Here is a 15,999-nt window from a genome sequence, read left to right on the forward strand (position 1 = left end):
CTTACCAGTCAATATTTAGTCAAGCAGTGGTCAGTGATTTTTTAAGTGCTGATTGCTGCTTGTTAAATTAGACCCAGATATAACATTTTGGGTCATATCTTGGCCCTAGCAGGCTGGGAGATAGCCACCAACACTTAAGTGGTCCCAGACACAGTAATGTACAAAGGTGGAACAATAAGACTAACTTGGCATCAGTTTGTGAAATAGTAAAAAAACCTCTAGTTTGCAAGGCACAATTAATTGGTTTATTAGAATTAAGTGTTTAAATAACTGGGTACCAAGTAAACCATCCTGCATGACTGAGTTTGACTGTCCTGTCTGTATAAAGGTCCAAACGTTTAAACTTTGGTGATCATCATACAAGTTAATGCAAACTCATCATAACAGGAGTGGCCTAGTGGTTAGGGTGGTGGACTTTGGTCCTGAGGAACTGAGTTCGATTCCTGGCCCAGGCAGCTCCTTGTGACTCTGGGCAAGTCACTTAACCCTCCATTGCCCACTGCATTGAGCCTGCCATGAGTGGGAAAGTGTGGGGTAAAAATGTAACAAAAAAAAAACACAATCAAAATAAATCTCAGAGGTTTTATAATAAACAGTAGTTGATGCATGCCTGAGATGACAGGATTAACAAGGCCATTTTGAAATACTTGTGGTTCCATTCATTCACTGTGTGACAGCTAGTCTGTAAGAGGGAAAAGCCATACAGGGCAATTCTATAAGCTTTTCCCTAGAGCAGATGTTCTCAACCCAGTCATCAGGGCACACCTCATATCCACAATGAGTATACATGAGATAGATTTAAATGCACTGCCTCCTCAGAATGTAGATGATCTCCCTCTCTCTCTCTCTCTCTCTTGCATATTCATTGTGAAATCCTGAAAACCTGACTGCCTGGGTGTGCTCTGAGGACTGAGTCAAGAAATATTGGCCTAGAGTACATGTCACTCAGGTGCATCAAAGACACCATCAATTGACAGGTAGGTGCCTATCAGGCTTATTTTCGAAAGAGAAGGGCGCCCATCTTTCGACACAAATCGCAACATGGGCGTCCTTCTCCCAAGATCGGCCAAATCGGCATAATTGAAAGCCAATTTTGGGCGTCCTTAACTGCTTTCCATCGCGGGGACGAACAAAGTTCATGGGGGCATGTCGGAAGCATAGCGAAGGTGGGACTGGGGCGTGCTTAACACATGGGCATCCTCGGCCGATAATGGAAAAAAGAAGGGCATCCCTGACAAGCACTTTGCCGACTTTACTTGGTCCATTTTTTTCTTGCGACCAAGCCTAAAAAGGTGCCCGAACTGACCAGATGACCACTGGAGGGAATTGGGGATGACCTCCCTTTACTCCCCCAGTGGTCACTAACCCCCTCCCACCCTAAAAAAAAATTAAAAATATTTTTTTCCCAGCCTCTATGTCAGCCTCAAATGTCATACCCAGCTCCCTGACAGCAGTATGCAGGTCCCTGGATCAGTTTTAGTGGGTGCAGTGCACTTCAGGCAGGCGGGCCCAGGCCCATCCCCCCCTACCTGTTACACTTGTGGTGGTAAACGTGAGCCCTTCAAAACCCACCAGAAACCCACTGTACCCACATGTAGGTGCCCCCTTCACCCCTTAGGGCTATGGTAGTGTTGTACAGTTGTGAGTAGTGGGTTTTACGGGGCTCAGCACCTTACCGAGGAAATCATAGCCCAAGCGATTAACAGGTTTGCCAAATCCCACTGTAAACTGGATACATGCCCCAACTACCTAATAAAATCAACCCCTCAACGCTTCATAGCAGACCTCACATCACACCTAAACTACATGCTGCAACATGGACTCTTTCCTAAGGACAAAGGCAACATATTACTCACCCCAATACCTAAATATTCAAAGAAAAATGCAAATGAAATCACCAACTACTGCCCGGTAGCACCTATCCCTCTGGTAGTCAAACTGCTGGAAAGCATGGTAACCAAACAACTTACTGACTTCTTAAACAAATTCTCAATATTACACGAGTCACAATCAGGATTTCATTCCAACCACAGCACCGAAACAGTAATAATCACTCTCCTAACCAAATTCAAACAAGAAATTGCAACAGGCAAAAATGTACTCCTCCTACAATTCAACATGTCTAGTGAGTTTCACATGGTAAACCATAAAATATTACTAAACATCCTAGAATACTTCGGAATCAGTGGAAAGTTACTTAGTTGGATCAAGGGTTTCCTGACCACAAGAACATACCAAGTGACATTAAAATCGAATACTTCACCACCATGGAAACCAGAATGCGGTGTACCCCAAGGCTCACCACTATCACCGACTCTCTTCAACCTAATGATGACCCCACTAGCCAAATCCCTATCCAACCAAGGCCTTAAACTCTACATCTATGCAGAAGATGTCACGATATACATCCCATTCAAACAGGATCTAACAAAAATCACAAACAAAATTGAACTCAGCCTGCAAATCATGAACTCATGGGCGGAGGCATTTCAACTAAAACTCAACGCAGAAAAAACACATTGTCTCATCACAATACAACATGAACAAACTCACCACTATAAACACCCCAGAATACACTCTGTCTGTCTCAGACAGCCTGAAAATTCTTGGAGTCACAATTGACCGAAACCTTACGCTAGAAAGCCAAGCGAAAATTACAACAAAGAAAATGTTCCACTCAATGTGGAAACTGAAACAAGTAAAACCGTTCTTCCCGAGGGAAATATTTCGAAGCCTGGTACAATCAATGGTGCTAAGTCACCTAGACTACTGCAATGCAATATATGCCAGATGCAAAGAACAAATTATTAGGAAACTCCAAACTGCCCAAAACACCGCAGCTAGATTCATATTTGGAAAAACGAGATATGAAAGCACCAAACCCCTACGTGAAAATCTACATTGGCTCCCAATCAAAGAACGAATTGTGTTCAAAATCTGTACCCTGGTTCACAAAATCATTCACAGCAAGGCCCCAATCTACATGGCAGACCTCAAAGACTTACCAACCAGAAATGCAAAAAGGTCATCATGCACATACCAAAATCTCCACTACCCAAGCTGCAAAGGACTAAAATATAAATCAATATGTGCATCCAGCTTCCCTTACATAAGCACTCAACTATGGAACGCACTACCAAACGGCATGAAAACAATGCACAACCTAACAACTTTTCGAAAATTATTAAAAACCAATTTGTTCAAAAAGGCATACCATAACGACCCAGCCTAAACACCGGAACCCCACAACACAATAAAGCTCATACAAGATCTGGACAAAACTTAACCCTTCCTCCTTGCCTACCCAATGTACTCTATCACTTATGATCCTCATGTAATTACCACTCTGTATTTCTCATACCAGAATTGGCAATCACCATCACGGTATTATGTAAGCCACATTGAGCCTGCAAATAGGTGGGAAAATGTGGGATACAAATTCAACAAATAAATAAAATAAATAAGGTAAGGGAGCTATGCACCTGGGATCAATTTCTGAAGTCCACTGAAATGCCCCCTAGGGTGCTCGGTTGGTGTCTTGGCATGTCAGGGGGACCAGTGCACTACGAATGCTGGCTCCTCCCATGACCAAATGGCTTGGATTTGGTCGTTTCTGAGATGGGCGTCCTCGGTTTCCATTATCGCTGAAAACCGGGGACAACCATCTCTAAGGACGACCATCTCTAAGGTCGACCTAAATGTTAAGATTTGGGCGTCCCCAACCATATTATCAAAACGAAAGATGGACGCCCATCTTGTTTTGATAATACGGGTTTCCCCGCCCCTTCCCGAGGACGTCCTGCGAGGACGCCCTCAGGAAAACTTGGGCACCCCGTTCGATTATGCCCCTCCACTCGTACTAGGCACCATTCTATAAGGTAGCGCCTAAGTGTAAAGGTGTATACAGATAGGCAAAGCATAAGCAAGCCATGGGCATGTCCCCCAGTTACACATATACTGCCCAATATTTAGCACTATTTAACCAGAACAGATGCTGACCAGTTAAATAGCGCTTAACCGGCTATCCACTGATATTCAGCGGGGGATAATAGGCTACCCTTCACTGAATATCTGCAATTAGCAACTGGCAGATAACCATTTATATCACTCAATATTTTATTTATTTGTTACATTTGTATCCCACATTTTCCCACCTATTTGCAGGCTCAATGTGGCTTATATAATACCGTAGGCGTACGCCAAGCCGATAAAGAACAAATACAAAGTGGTATAATGGTAGAATAAGATACATGTGTTACAGCACATTTGGGAATCATGGGGAGGAGAAGATTGCGTTAGGTCCATTATCCACCGATTTCTAAACCAGGCTTGGCGGGCATATTTGGCCCCTGTCAAACTCTGCTATATCTTTGTTCAGTTTAGAGATAACCGGCTTTGTTTGCATATCGGCATAGCCGGTTATCTTCAAACCAACCAAAAAATTTCCAGATATTCAATTTCACTCACCAGAAACAGCCTGGAATTGAATATCTGGGTTCAGCACAGACTGTGGGACACAGCCCAGCTATCTCCCGTGGTCTGAGTATTGGGGTCACAGTTTATAGAATGCTATGAATTGTGCGTGTCACTTGGTACACTTAGGTACACCAGCTAATACCTGCCATTGATGTCTAAACATGGGTGCACCAATGCCAACAAACAGTAATATTCAATAATGGAATCTTGGCACCAAGATGCAGTTATAGAGTTGGTGCTAAATGCATGGCATTGGGGCACCTAATCTAAGTTGCCAATTTATAGAATTGCCCCATGGAATACAATTGCTTCACCCAGGATTGGTCATTCTGCCAAAATCACTCTAAGAGGAAGCCATAAATTCACCCATAATTTTGTAAAGAACACCAAATTAAACATCAAAATATATTTCAGATTTTCTTCCTGCAGCTGATATGAGGCTTCATGCATCAACCATCATAAAAAACTGAATATGAATAGTGTTTATGGAAGGTTAACTAGGAGGAAACTGCTGTTCTCTCTAAAGAGCATTGCTGACTGCCTCAGATATCTGGGTGATCCATAAGACTTCTGAAATGATGTTCTCTTTATAGAAAAATCAAAGATTGATTTGGCAGTCAGAATAATAAATATTTTGTTTGATGTGAACCAAAAACTGCCTTCCAAAGTAAGAACTTCTTCCTCACTCTCCAGCATGGTGGTGGAGATATCATGGTGTGGGGCTGCATTAGTGCATCAGGATCTGAAATTGCTTGCCATCATCAATGCAACCATGAATTCTAGAAAATTATAGATGGGAATGGCAGCCATCATGTGTGAACAGAATCTAAGGTGAGAGTGGGCCAAGCAACAACATGATAACCCTAAACATTCAAGATAACCTACCACAGTATGGTTGAAAAAGAGATTTCATGTTTTGGATTGGCCAAATCCAAGTTCTAACCTACGCGTTGGTGAAATTTTGTGACAATATCTGAATTGAGCTGTTTGTGCAAGAAAATAGAGATGTGAATTTATTATCGTGTCTTTGGTTTTTTCAGGCAGCATAAAAACTTTTGTGCACACAAAGTCAATTGTACAGATGTAAGAGTCCTTTTACTAAGTTGCATTAAGCATTAGCATTTGATTAAGACAGCAAAAATAGCCTAACTTGGGATGCACTAAAGCATTCCATGTTAGTTTTGGCATCTGTGCTAGCATGTGGTAATTATTTTTTATTTTATTTTATTTTTTTTTTTGGGGGGGGGGCTTGGGGGGGACAGAGAAGGGTATGGATACACTAATCAGCTAGCTTGTGTACAGTATCACCACACCAAGTAGTTAGCATATTTATAACACAGGAGTCCTTAGCACTTCCAAAATAGGAAATGGTAAGTGCTCCTAAAGTAATTTTTTTAAATGGCTGCCCACTTATGCTAACATTAGCAAACAGCTATTAATGAAACAAATGAAAAAAAAGCCCTTTTTGATGGTCATGCAGGAAATAGTGTGCGGGAAAGGCCTGTGTAAGGATGTTTTAAGCCCATTCCTTAGGGCAACTTAGTAAAAGGGCCCCAGAAACGTTTGAACTTATGTGTGTACAATTGATTTACTTGTGTTAGAAAGTTCTAAGGTGCATATAATGCATCAATTAAAAATGAATGTGTGAAATAAACTGAAAAACATCCCAACTGGCTAAGATTCAGAAAATCCAAAAATGAACCAAAATTTTTTTGATGTGCTGTGAGGAAGAAGGAAGAGGGACTGTAAGGGCCCTGCCACCTCAAGCTCAATGATCTCCTATCCATTTATGGAATAAAGACTTGTAGCCAACAGAGGGTGCCCAGGCTTTTCTAGTAAAAGGTTGCTAGGCACAAAAGGAAAGGTGAAGAAGGTTCAGGTAAAATCCTGGTTACCCAAACTGGTTGAGAGGGAATCTTCTAAAAAAGGGTAGGGCTTTAAAACTTCTAGAACTTGGGACTGGGAAGGGAAAGAAGAGGAACATTTTCCCCAGTTCATGGAAGTGGAATACTCTAGATGAAGTAAGGGAGGAGCCCATGAAGTTTGAGAGCTCAGTCACTATAACATCTGAAGAATGCGAAGAAATGGAACTAGAAAACTGATCCCTGAAAGGCTTGAATTAATAGTGATTTAATAGAGATACTAACTCAGCAAGGAGACATCAGTTATATAGATTGGTCCCAGATCATTACATTACCAAGTTCACAATGTATTTCTTTAAAAGTCAGCTAATGAACACTCAGAGAATTAATAACTTGGTCCCAGGAGGAACATAGAAGCAGAGAAGTTTTGGTCTTATGCTAGTGGAAATTTGGATTTTAATGGAACTTCATCTTTAATCTTGTTATCAAAATGGAATAAAATAGTAGAGGATGCTTTAAATCAATTCCCAGAGGAAGGTATTAAAATATAAAAGAGTATTTAAATTTCCTTGGTATACTGATATACTTTGAGATTTGAAAAGATCTTGTCGTAAGTTATAAAGGCCTAGAGAAAGTCTCAGGATTCACAAAGCAAAATATTATGGTGTGAAATAATCAAAGAAAATCAAAAGGCAGTATCTAATGCCAAAAAGCTGTACTATAAAACATTAATAGGTTGCTAGTACTCGGAATTTAAGAGAGCTTTTTAGGCTTTTCAATAATCTAACTAGGACCTCATTAGTGACTGAGGTCTCTGAGATACAACATCCTTCTGCTGATGAATTGGCTAGTTATTTTCTTGATAGAATGGAGAAAATATGATTATCTCTTAAAAGTTGTTCTGTTATTATGAGAACAACAGAAAATCTAGGAAATAATATACCAATTGATAGAGTGTGGTCTACTTTCCAAGAGGTACAGGAAATAGAAATTTTGAATAAATTAAAAGGATTAGCGAATAAATCTTGTTTATTAGATTTATGTCCATCTTTTTTATTGAAAAATATTCCACAAGAAATGGTACATTGGATAGCCTACTTGGTAAAATGCTTTATTTAAAGAAAGAATTTTCCCCACAGATTTAGGAGATATAATTTACCACCTATTCCTAAGTCTGAAAGAGCTGACATCATTAATATGAAATGTTAATGATAAGGGGTTCTATTCAAAGAAAAAACCCCAGAAACCTAGATATTGCCAAAGTGATGCATGTAGCCACCAAGTCTGAGTGCTTACTTATTTTTCAAGTTATGATGCCTTGAATATGTACTACTATTTCACCCTGAGTTAAAGGGGAATCAAAAATAGACCCTGGAAAGGGGAGCATGTCCTATGGTGTGAACGTCTCTACTTACTTCTTGTAGTATAGAGTTCTTTTCTATCCCTGTGGCCTTTTGCTGAGAAAGGCTCCATCACAGTGCACATCCCTAGAAAAAGCCCTCAAATATCACAGATTTAAAATAATTCCTTATAAAAGAATGGGCTACAATCCCTCAAAGGCAATGTGAGAGACTGGTCAACAATTACAGCATATATTTAGTCAAAGTTCTTGATGTCTAATGAGGTGCCACTTTTTACTAAATGAAGGGTTCAGATACTTTTACACACAATAACACTAATTTAATCTTATATTAGTACTTCTAGACTACCTTTTCTCAGCAAAAGTGGTTCACAAAAATTATATCAGAGGGAAAGAAATATTCTCCAAAGAATCCCCAAATTAAGACCTAGTTAGGGGATTTACAACATTTTCTCAGTCCTCTACAAAAACAAATAGTACAAGGACTATGGGATACTCCATAACTAGTTGGTAGCAGATTTAAAACATATATTTTTCAGTCAACAGATAATTAAATTGGGGAATTAGATCTTGGAGAATGTGGTAAAAGTATGTACTATAACTGCTAAAAAAATGTTTGAACCATTAAAAAGCCTTAACCAGGATGACCATTTCTGGGAATAAGCAACAGGATTTTCTGGGTATTTTCAAGTGACCCTGGTTAACCATTGTTGGAAACAAGATTCTAGGATTGATGAACAATTGATCTGATCCAGCTAGTCAATTCTTATGTTGGTTCAGTTTTAACAAGCTTTCATGGTAAAGGAAAACATTACTTACAGCTCGAAAACTCCAGTGGGCAGGAATGTTCATCCATGGGAAAGTTGTGCAATTGTAACTGACATTCAGCATCTATTGTCAACCTACAAAGAAACATTTTAAAATATGTTATTTTTCCTGGGGAGAAGGTGGAGGAAATGATCTGGAAATGCAAATAAAACCACTATAATATAAGAAGGACAAATTTTAAAGACATTTTTTTTTTGCATAAAACAGAACTTAATGTGCAGAAATGTGCTTTAAAAATTCCTACCTTTTATAATATATCAAGACATTTTAAAAGGGTTCTAGGGATGATCCGGGAAATTACAGACCAGTAAGCCTGACTTCAGTGCCAGGCAAAATAGTGGAAACTATTATAAAGAATAAAATTATGGAACACATAGGCAAACATGGTTTAATGGGACAGAGTCAGCATGGGTTCAGCTAAGGCAAGTCTTGCCTCACCAATTTGCTTCATTTCTTTGAAGGCATGATTAAACATGTGGATAAAGGTGAGCCAATCAATGTAGCATATCTAGATTTTCAGAAAGCTTTTGACAAAGTTCCTCATGAGAGACTCCTGAGAAAATTAAAAAGTCATGGGATAAGAGGCAATGTTCTGTTGTGGATATGGAATTGGTTATTGAACCACAACGGAGGAGAGGAGGGTGAATAGTGGAGTGTCACAAGGATCTGTACTGGGATCGGAAATCAGAAAGACGAGTGAGGTGTTTAAATTTGCAGATGACACAAAACTATTCAAAGTTCTCAAAATATATGTGAATTGTGAAGAATTGCATGAAGACCTTAGGAAACTGGAAGATTGGGCATCCAAATGGCAGATTAAATTTAATGTTGACAAATACAAAGTGATGCACATTAGGAAGAATAATCTGAATCATAGTTACCTGATGCTACGGTCCATCTTAGGAGTCAGCACTCAGGAAAAGGATTTAGATGTCATTGAAATCTTCCACCCAGTGTGTGGTGGCATCCAAAAATGCAAACAGGATGCTAAGAATTATTAGGAAAGGGTTGCAAAATAAGACCAATAATATTATAATGCCTCTGTATCACCCAATGGTGCAACCTCACCTTGAGTATTGTATTCAACTCTGGTCACTGTATCTCAACAAAGATATAGCGAAATTAGAAAAGTTTCAAAGAAGAGTGACCAAAATGATAAAAGGAATGGAACTGAAAGGATAAAGAGGTTAGGGCTTTTCAACTTGGAAAAGAGATGGCTGAAAGGGAATATGACTAAAGTCTATAAAATCCTGAGTGATGTAGAACAGGAAAAAGTGAATCAATTTTTCACTCTTTCAAAAAGTACAAAGACTCCGGGACACTCAATGAAATTACATGAAAATACTTTAAAAACAAATAGGAGGACATATTTTTTTCACTCAAAGAATAGTTAAGCTCTGGAACTCATTGCCGGAGGATGTGGTAGCAGAGGTTAGCGTTTATGAGTTTAAAAAAGGTTTGAACAAGTTTCTGGAGAAAAAGTCTGTAGTCTGTTACTGAAATGGACATGGGGAAGCCACTGCTTGCCCCCGGGATTGGTAACATGGAATGTTACTACTAATTGGGTTTCTGCCAGGTACTTGTGACCTGGCTTGGCCACTGTTGAAAGAAGATACTGGGCCAGATGGAGCATTGTTCTGAACCAGTATGGCTATTCTTATGTTCTTAATAATGTTGGCAAATTTAAGTGTGTGTGCTACTATATGCATACATATATGCATGCATAGGGTGGCATTTCTGATGGAGGGGTTGGGGTGGGATAGGATGTATGTAATGTTAAGCAGAGAAAATATAGAGGGGCATAATTGAAAGGGGCACCCAAGTTTTCCTAAGGACGTCCTCGCAGGACATCCTGGCGAAGGGGTGGGGAAACCTGTATTATCAAAACAAGATGGGTGTCCATCTTTAATTTCGATAATACAGTCGGGGACGCCCAAATCGCGAAATTTAGGTCGACCTTAGAGATGGTCGTCCCTGATTTTCGGCGATAATGGAAACCGAGGACGCCCATCTCAGAAACGACCAAATCCAAGCCATTTGGTCATGGGAGTTGCCAGCATTCGTAGTGCACTAGTCCCCCTTACATGCCAAGACACCAACCGGGCACCCTAGGGGGCACTGCAGTAGACGTCATAAATTGCTCCCAGCTGCATAGCTCCCTTACCTTGTGTGCTGAGCTCCCCAACCCCCCCCCCCAAAAAAAAAATAAACACTCCTCACAACTGTACACTAATACCATAGCCCTAAGGGGTGAAGGGGGCACCTACATGTGGGTACAGTGGGTTTCTGGTGGGTTTTGAAGGGCTCACATTTACCAGCATAAGTGTAACAGGGGGAGGCCTGGGTCCACCTGCCTGAAGTGCACTGCACCCACTAAAACTCCTCCAGGGATCTGCATACTGCTGTCATGGAGCTAGGTATGATATTTGAGGCTGGTATAGTGCCTGGAAAAATATTTTTACATTTTTGAGGGTGGGAGGGGGTTAGTCACCACTGGGGGAGTAAAGGGAGGTCATCCCCGATTCCCTCCGGTGGTCATTTGGTCATTTAGGGCACATTTTTGTGGCTTGGTCGTAAGAAGAAAAGGACCAGGTAAAGTCATCCAAGTGTTCGTCAGGGATGCCCTTCCTTTTTCCATTATGGGTCGAGGATGCCCGTGTGTTAGGCATGCCCCAGTTCCACCTTCACTACACCTCCGACATGCCTCCGTGAACTTTGGTCGTCCCCGCAATGGAAAACAGTTCAGGATGGCCAAAATCGGCTTTCGATTATGCCTATTTGGGCAACACCGTGAGAAGGACGTCCATGTGTCGAAAGATGGGTGTCCTTCTCTTTCGAAAATAAGCCTGATAGGCACACAAAGGTGAAAAGTCTAGTGTATATTTTTCCTAGTCAATATTTTCCTTTGAAAACAGGTACAGTGGGGGAAATAAGTATTTGATCCCTTGCTGATTTTGTAAGTTTGCCCACTGACAAAGACATGAGCAGCCCATAATTGAAGGGTAGGTTATTGGTAACAGTGAGAGATAGCACATCACAAATTAAATCCGGAAAATCACATTGTGGAAAGTATATGAATTTATTTGCATTCTGCAGAGGGAAATAAGTATTTAATCCCTCTGGCAAACAAGACCTAATACTTGGTGGCAAAACCCTTGTTGGCAAGCACAGCGGTCAGACGTCTTCTGTAGTTGATGATGAGGTTTGCACACATGTCAGGAGGAATTTTGGTCCACTCCTCTTTGCAGATCATCTCTAAATCATTAAGAGTTCTGGGCTGTCGCTTGGCAACTCGCAGCTTCAGCTCCCTCCATAAGTTTTCAATGGGATTAAGGTCTGGTGACTGGCTAGGCCACTCCATGACCCTAATGTGCTTCTTCCTGAGCCACTCCTTTGTTGGCTTGGCTGTATGTTTTGGGTCATTGTCGTGCTGGAAGACCCAGCCACGACCCATTTTTAAGGCCCTGGCGGAGGGAAGGAGGTTGTCACTCAGAATTGTACGGTACATGGCCCCATCCATTCTCCCATTGATGCGGTGAAGTAGTCCTGTGCCCTTAGCAGAGAAACACCCCCAAAACATAACATTTCCACCTCCATGCTTGACAGTGGGGACGGTGTTCTTTGGGTCATAGGCAGCATTTCTCTTCCTCCAAACACGGCGAGTTGAGTTCATGCCAAAGAGCTCAATTTTTGTCTCATCTGACCACAGCACCTTCTCCCAATCACTCTCGGCATCATCCAGGTGTTCACTGGCAAACTTCAGACGGGCCGTCACATGTGCCTTCCAGAGCAGGGGGACCTTGCGGGCACTGCAGGATTGCAATCCGTTATGTCGTAATGTGTTACCAATGGTTTTCGTGGTGACAGTGGTCCCAGCTGCCTTGAGATCATTGACAAGTTCCCCCCTTGTAGTTGTAGGCTGATTTCTAACCTTCCTCATGATCAAGGATACCCCACGAGGTGAGATTTTGCGTGGAGCCCCAGATCTTTGTCGATTGACAGTCATTTTGTACTTCTTCCATTTTCTTACTATGGCACCAACAGTTGTCTCCTTCTCGCCCAGCATCTTACTGATGGTTTTGTAGCCCATTCCAGCCTTGTGCAGGTGTATGATCTTGTCCCTGACATCCTTAGACAGCTCCTTGCTCTTGGCCATTTTGTAGAGGTTAGAGTCTGACTGATTCACTGAGTCTGTGGACAGGTGTCTTTCATACAGGTGACCATTGCCGACAGCTGTCTGTCATGCAGGTAACGAGTTGATTTGGAGCATCTACCTGGTCTGTAGGGGCCAGATCTCTTACTGGTTGGTGGGGGATCAAATACTTATTTCCCTCTGCAGAATGCAAATAAATTCATATACTTTCCACAATGTGATTTTCCGGATTTAATTTGTGATGTGCTATCTCTCACTGTTACCAATAACCTACCCTTCAATTATGGGCTGCTCATGTCTTTGTCAGTGGGCAAACTTACAAAATCAGCAAGGGATCAAATACTTATTTCCCCCACTGTATTAGTTTTTGGAATAAAAGGTCCATGCAGACTACTTTCATGTGCTCTATTTAAAAGGTTGGCTGATAGCTGAACACTTAGCTTTCAAAGCTTTGACCTTGGGTCATCAAATCTTTCCCATGGGACTTCCTTTATTCCTTTACAGATCTCTTATTACATATACTTCAGCTCATATGTTTTGCTCATACGAACAGCATTGCTCATACGAACAGCATTCATTCCTACTCACCTTCAGATCTGTTCAAATTTAACTAGGACATCACGCTATCCTGTCATAGCCTCAGCTCTTTGGAAAATCCTCTTGATTTGTGATCTGAACTACATTTAAACAAAGTTCAAAGATGTCCTTAAGGTCCATTTCTTTATCAAAGCTTTCCCTTTCATGAATGGGTGAACATAGGCCTTAATGTAATCTAATCTGGTGCTTAATATACTACTAATTCCTCCAACTGGTCTGAAGCCATGTACAAAAGTAATAACTAAACATAAATACAGACTGTACAAATTACAAAGTAGACAAGTAAATTAGATAGGATTTACAACTACGTATTCATTGAATAGAAATGTTTTAAGGTTTTTACAAAATAAACCATATGAACTTTCTAGTCTTAAAACTGAAAGTAAAGAATTCCAAAGGCAAGAGTTGCCTGATAAGAATATGATCGTTCATGATTACATTTAGATGTTACATGTCTGATGGCTGGATACATAAGAAAGTTATTATCCCTAATTCTGGATGTCAAGTGAAAAGTAGAATGATTTAATAAGTCATACAGGTAAACAGAACCCTGACCATTTAAAGACTTAAAAATCAGGCAAAATATTTTATACATAATCCTAGCTTTAACTAGCAACCCATGCAGTTCCTTCAACAATGGTGTAACTCTATCATATTTATGATAACCAAAAATCATCTAAGCACTAGCATTTTACAGTTGCTGCAGTCTAGCTAATTGTTTCTTAGGGAGTCCCACGTACACTGAAATGCAATAATTCAACTGTGACAATACAAATGCTTGAACCTCAAGCAGATCATGGCTACCATTCTAAGCAAGCTTAGCAAGAGATTTGGCTTTTCAGTTTCTTTTTCCAAGATTTTATGTCCTGCCACATGGAGAGAGCAGTTTTTTAGCATACAGGCACACTATCCTCAATATAAGAGCTTGCAACCAGTATGAGGTACCACCGTTTGTGTTCATTAACAAGTTCTGTTTCCTTTTTTGTGCATAAAAATCATAAATGCACGGTCTTTTTAAAGACCTTTCTTTTTCAAGTATTCAATTTGGACACTTCACCATAAGACTCCTGAAGCAGGCACTTTACACACAGAAACATAGAACCGTGTCGAGTCTTAAGAGCCTTGTCTGCTGGAATTTCTGTGTGTGTCCCCCCTACTTGATTTGCTACATCCCGTAAGTTTCTGGATTGATCTTCAGGATGCTATGCAATGAAAAATTAGCTCTTAAACTGTTAATTTTATTTCCGTTAGTCCTGACAGATCAATCCAGGGGCCCACCTTACTCTGGTTTGGTTATTTTCTGTATATGTATATATAGCTGTTGTTTTCCTCCTTCATGATGTTCTGCATGACTGGTTTGCTTTGTAGGTTGCTTGTGGTTTGGTTCCAAGCTTTAAAAAAATAGAGAGGAGGAGTTAAGTCCTTGGTTAGACCCAGAAGATTTTGATATTTAATCTTCCTATTAACACTGCTTTGGTATCAACAATACTGAAAATGAGGCTGCTGCACAGTACCCTATATGGCAGAGCTCTCTGTCTCCACCTGCTGGTAAATAGGCAAGTCTCTGGATTGATCTGTCAAGACTAATGGAAAGAAATTAACAGGTAAGAACTAATTCTCCCAATCCTATCTTTATGTGGTAACCAATAGCCGCTTAAGTTCTGAATATAGAAACATAGAAACATGACGGCAGATAAAGGCCAAATGACCCACCCAGTCTGCCTATCATCCATAACCACTAACTCTTCCTTTTTCTAAGGGATCCCACGTGTTTGTCCCACACTTTCTTAAATTCTAACACAGTCCTCGACTCCACGACCTCCACCGGGAGGCCATTCCGAGATTCCACCGCCCTTTCTATGAACAAATACTTTCTTAGATTTCTCCTAAGCTTATTTCCTCTTAACTCCATCATATGCCCCCTCATTCCAGAGTTTTCCTTCATTTGAAAAAGGCTCCTCTCTCCCTCCTCTCTTCGTGTATACATGTTGAGGTTCATAGGCCTGTCCCTTTATGTTTTATGTCCAAGATTGCTTACCAGTTTTGCAGCTGCCATCTGAACTGACTCTATCCTGTTTATATCTTTCCATAGGTGTGGTCTCCAGAATTGCACACAGTACTCTAAATGGGGCCTCACCAGAGACTTATACAAGGGCACTATCACCTCTTTGGTCCTGCTGGTCATCCTTCTCGTTTATGCACCCAAGCATCCTTCTGGCTATGACTGTCACTTTTTCTACCTGTTTGGAAACTTTAAGGTCATCAGACACAATCACCCCCAAGTCTCGCTCTTCCTCTATACATAGAAGCACTTCACCTCCCTGTATTGTACCGTTCCCTCGGATTCTTGTGACCCAAGTGTATGACCCTGCATTTTTTAGCATTAAATCATAGTTGTCAAATTTTGGACCATTCCTCAAGCTTCGCTTGGTTCTTACTCATGTCATCCACACCCTCCATGGTGTTCACCCTGTTGCAAAGTATGGTATCATCCACAAAGAGACAAACCTTACCAGACAGCCCTTCCACAATATCACTCAAAAAGATGTTAAAAAAGCCGGTCCCAGGACCAATCCTTGCGGCACTCGACTGATAACATCCCTATCTCCAGAGTAAGCTCCATTTACCCCCACCCTCTGTCTCCTTCCATTCAATCAATTTGTAACCTAGTCAGTTACTCTAGGTCCCATACCGAGGGTACTCAGTTTATTTATGAGTTGCTT

At 40.9% G+C, this 15,999-nt stretch overlaps 1 protein-coding gene across 1 annotated transcript in view; it reads right to left on the reverse strand.

Moving 5' to 3' along the window:
- The window catches only part of GABRG2 (gamma-aminobutyric acid type A receptor gamma2 subunit), a 150,177-nt gene that overhangs the window by 75,168 nt on the left and 59,010 nt on the right, over window positions 1–15,999 (reverse strand). The window contains exon 5 of the mRNA XM_030213399.1: window positions 8,518–8,600. Coding sequence (XP_030069259.1) covers window positions 8,518–8,600 — 83 coding nt within the window. The remainder of the gene's footprint in view (window positions 1–8,517; window positions 8,601–15,999) is intronic.

This window comes from Microcaecilia unicolor, chromosome 8 (genome assembly GCF_901765095.1).
Source record: "Microcaecilia unicolor chromosome 8, aMicUni1.1, whole genome shotgun sequence".
NCBI lineage: Eukaryota > Metazoa > Chordata > Amphibia > Gymnophiona > Siphonopidae > Microcaecilia > Microcaecilia unicolor.